Raw genomic sequence first — 5,035 nt, 5'->3', positions numbered from 1 at the left:
GCTAGAATCATAATGAGATAGTTAAGTGCATGTAATTCATAGCTTGAAACGTAATGCGATAGTTAAGTGCATGTAATTCATAGCTTGAAACATAATGCAGTAGTTAAGTGCATGTAATTCATAGCTTGAAACATAATGCAGTAGTTAAGTGCATGTACTTCATAGCTTGAAACATAATGCGATAGTTAAGTGCATGTAATTCACAGCTTGAAACATAACGTGATAGTTAAGTGCATGTAATTTATAACTTGAAACATAACGTGATAGTTAAGTGAATGTAATTTATACATTGAAACATAACGTGATAGTTAAGTGCATGTAAATTAAGATGAGAATGTAGTTTACTTGCACTTTTGACACATATGTTTCAAAGTGTTTTGGCTGAATGCAGTTGAAACAAGAAATAAAATTGGTCAACCCCTGACAGGTGCCACGCCCACCTTCTGTAGTTTAATGCGGAGCTTTAGAAGCCTTCATGTACTGTCAACATGTACGTTTTATAATAATTAGAAAGAGCTCATTTTACACCATAATCCAACAACAGTTATTTATTAATTAACTAAAATGTAAAAGTAATATCTAAATACAATTTTACTGTCTCTATAACTATAACACATTTAGGAAAGAAACTACTGAAGTGCAATAATGAACAAAGCAGCCAACAACAGTACAGGTAGTTACATCTACCCAATTTTAAAATATATGTGGTTGCATTATAGTCTAAAATGAGCTCATTATTTCTTTCAATGTTGTTTTTGAAATAAAGGAATAAAAACTATGATAATATAAAACTTTAAACTATAACATACTTGATAATATATTTAATTGAATTTTTATTGTAACTCAGTGACATAAGCAGAAAGGAATTTAAAAAAGTGTGTTTTTGTTAAAAGGTTAAAGTACTTTATTATTATGATATACAGATATTCTTGGTATCAACACATGGCTAATAATCCAAATTTTAATATAAGTATTAAGTTCTTAATTTTATATGGCATTTTATAAAAATATTCTCAATTTCCCATAGTATGAAAATTGTGATATTTCCTCTCTAGGTATCCCTTTTTCTATAATTTATGTACAACTCGTCCAAGAAATATGAAATTTCATGTAAAATTACTCATTATAATGTTGTCATCTCTCAGGCAAAGCATAATTTTTATAGCTTTCAATCTTATTTGGTTACAGAGCCATAACTCGAAAATCAGACTCCTCTTGCCATGCCCACCTATTTCAATCTCTCTTTCACAAATTTCCAGTAGTTCTCTCTGATGTTTAATACTATATTGTTCTATTTTGTCTATTTTGCTTCCAGTTCAAACTTTATTCCCATGGAATACATGTTGATGAGCTTAGCTGAGTTTTTAACTTCTCTTGTTGCATAGTTTGAGAGCCAGAAAAATTAAGAAAGTTATAGAATATTATCTGCTTTTTGCATGTGATTATTCTTTATTCTTTGGAGCATTATTTAATTAAATAAAAAATTATTTAGTGCAGCAGTAAGATTAGTATATAAAAAAGTAGGCTTAAATTTCTTCAACAGCAAAGAAAAGAAGACCCTGGTAAGTATTTCTTGTTTTTCATAAGTATTCTTTAGTTATAAAATTCTAATTTCTAAATATTCTATAAAGTATTCTAATTATGAAAATTAGGAACTTTTTTGGCTAGATTAGGTAAAATATAGAATAATAACAATTTTTCTCAAGATATGCTTGTGAGCAACTCACGAGTAGCCCGTACATTATGTAATTTGATAAGCTAATGTGAGCTACATGTTTGCCAAACGATTTACAACTTGTGTGGCAGGAATATTAGTTAGACACAGTTTGATGTGCAATAAAATAATAATAGTAGGAACAGGTGTTTACTGTTACAAATATAAAGCTATTTAGGATAAACACAAGTAGTTTCAGTTTGAAGTCATTCTAGAAAGAAAGGAAGGTTAATTTGGATTTTTGTGGTTAAGAGGTCGGTCAAATTGACCAACTTTGTATAGATTTAGGGTTGAGAAAATAACAAATAAAATATAAAGTTTTATTGAAAAAAAATGTTTGAAATTTATTTATGATGTTTTAGAGTACACTAAAGAAATTTGAAATTTTCCAGATGAACAAAATGTTTTTAATCTTAATGTGAAAATCGCTTTGTACATGGAACATCCAACATTTGACTCCATATGTTCATGGAGAAATTTTTAGTGAAAATATTTTATTAAAAATTCATATCTTTTGTCTACAAAAGTCTTAATGATTATTGAATGCTTGTGATCTTTTGTAAAGATACACAAAACATATTAGAAGTTATAGTGTGGCTATAATGGTCAATTTGGGATCGTGAAATGGGATGATTTAGTCGAGCCCATAGGGAGAGAGTTTAAGTAATATAACCCCACATCATTCTCAGTATATTATTCAGACTCTTATCTATACAGTTTCTAATGTGTGCATCTCTGAAATGCATTCCCATGAAATTTGTGTGGTAACCTGGAAATAAATATGTGCATCCTAACCACTTAACTATTGTGACCAACAATGATACTGTTAGGATGGTACATAATAATGAACTTAACTATTGTGACCAACAATGATACTGTTAGGATGGTACATTATAACAAACTTAACTATTGTGACCAACAATGATACTGTTAGGATGGTACATAATAACAAACTTAACTATTGTGACCAACAATGATACTGTTAGGATGGTACATAATTTATTATTATGTACCATCCTAACAGTATCATTGTTGGTCACAATAGTTAAGTTTATTATTATGTACCATCCTAACAGTATCATTGTTGGTCACAATAGTTAAGTTCATTATTATGTACCATCCTAACAATATCATTGTTGGTCACAATAGTTAAGATTATTATTATGTACTACACTCTCCTTATGGCATAGCAGTAAATCTGAAGGCTTATGAGTTTCTTCAGTATCCATGGTGGGCACAGCAAAAGTAGCACATTGTGCAGTTTTGTGGCTGTCTTCAACCACAATTATGTACCATCCCTAATGGTTTTAGGTTTGGTGGTAATAGTTAAGTTAGACACAACAGTTAAGTGCATAACCAGAACTAACACTATAAACAACTGTGATCATTTTGTAGGCCTAGGTTATCTCATTTTGTTAACATGAATTAGTGGAATTTATCAATTAATACAACAATCATCATCTTTTCACATAGCCTACTATATTATAGTCCTGTACTTAGTTTAGTTGAAAGATTGAGTTATAGCTGCATGTTAATTATATTTCTGTACCAACTTTCTAGATTTTATAATAAATGAAACCTACTAATATTTCATAAATGATGTACGCATACCACTGCAACAATGAAAATTTTGACTTGCATTCAATAAAAGTTACTTTTTAGTAATTATCAGTTAACACTGAATTTGTTGATAATGCTCATCTGTCTGTATTAATCCCATTTTCATTGTGAAATAACTGGGACAAGTTATGGAAATATTTTACGTTAATTGTTTTGTAAATCTAAACAGTTTGAACTATGATCAAAAGGTGTATAATACTTCTATTAACATTATTTTGTCAAAACTACTTAGCTGTTATAGTTTGACATTCATAGTTGAAAATTATTATTTATAATAGTAAGGATTCTCACTACAAGTTTCAGTCCTATGACTACAACCAAACTGAGAGAAATGTTTCTTAAAAGTGTAGTCACTTAAACACTGTAGAATAATTTTATTTTTGTTCAAAAAAATTTAAATAATTTATTTCAAGAACAGGCAAAAGAATAAAAGTGGAGAAGTTGCCGTAGAAAGACAGTCACTGGTTTTTATATTATTTTGTACAAAATATGCTGTAGTAAGTTATATGCTGTATATTTATGTGTTTTAATGTGTGGATTTGAAAGCAGTAAGAAAAAAAAATATTTCCTGATGTTTCAGCCATCCAGTAACTCAGTGGTAAATCTGAAGACACATAATGCTAAAACCTTGGTTTCGATACTCCTGATGAGCATAGCACAATTGGCCCCTTTGTGCTTAACAACAAGAAAAACTGAATGTTTCAATAACAGTGAACAAATCTCTTACAAAAACTTTTGTTATTTTGTTCACAACCTAATGATGCCTGGTGAACATTGTGAACAACTTAAAACAAACGTTTTACTATGTACAACAGATACAAACTTGTGTGGATTCTAATAATATAGTTTTGTTCTGATATTTAAGTTAAGTCCATTTTGTTCTCTGTCAAATAGATCCCCACACCACCTCAACTTCAAGAAGATTTTGTTATTGTGGAAGCCAAAGATTGTAGCATTACAGGAGAACCTACTGATATTGAAGAGATGTACAGAAAACTGGAACGTGACTTGTCCCAACAAATACAGGTGATCGATAGGATCTTTTGTCAGAGAGTATTTCTCTTCATATTATCTAGTAGTGACTAAGATTTTTTTATCAGAACTTTTAGAGATAATTTAGGAAAAGTTAGGTCAGCTGTAAAAATATGTTATTTCTCAATCATTGTCAGCTTTAGCTCCTGCCCATTCTTGTTTCCACCATTTTCACTGATTATTGATGCACAGTGTGTTGATTAATAGCCATTTGTGTTTTCAACTGATAAATAACAAAGTATTTGTTAACGATAATCATCAGTTTGTCTGATAAATTACATATTTGTTAATCGTGGCGTGACTTAGTGACCATTTCTTTGGTATTTACATTTCCTGTAAATTAATGATGAGTAAATGCTAAGTCTGTTATTCATAAGAATTTTGCTTCTGAATTTTAGGTCTAGACAGCATTTAATGGAATATAAATGTAAAATGTCTGAAGTTAATTTGTAGAATGTGCTCAGTTTGACTTTAAAAATACTCATTATTAATATTAACTTCCAATCCGAGAAAGCTTTGAATTAGAAAGAAACTAAAAATCAACATTGAAATCAGTTGTGCTAATTAAATATAGTTGGTTACATTCCTACTTATAAAGATTAGAATGCATTGTATTTTTGGGTTGGGTACCCTCACTATTAAAAGGTAATAGTATTTGATATATTAAAC

General features: G+C 29.7%; 1 protein-coding gene across 1 annotated transcript in view; it reads left to right on the top strand.

The window, feature by feature from the left end:
- The window catches only part of LOC106471981 (coiled-coil and C2 domain-containing protein 1-like), a gene marked incomplete at its 3' end in the record, with an annotated part of 54,816 nt that extends 50,456 nt beyond the window's left edge, over nt 1-4,360 (top strand). The window contains exon 15 of the mRNA XM_013932609.2: nt 4,229-4,360. Within this exon, the coding sequence (XP_013788063.1) occupies nt 4,229-4,360 (132 nt within the window). The remainder of the gene's footprint in view (nt 1-4,228) is intronic.
- Between the last annotated feature and the right edge of the window lie 675 nt (nt 4,361-5,035).

Source organism: Limulus polyphemus, unplaced genomic scaffold, assembly GCF_000517525.1.
Source record: "Limulus polyphemus unplaced genomic scaffold, Limulus_polyphemus-2.1.2 Scaffold5002, whole genome shotgun sequence".
NCBI lineage: Eukaryota > Metazoa > Arthropoda > Merostomata > Xiphosura > Limulidae > Limulus > Limulus polyphemus.
This window is presented reverse-complemented; position numbering and strand designations above follow the sequence as displayed.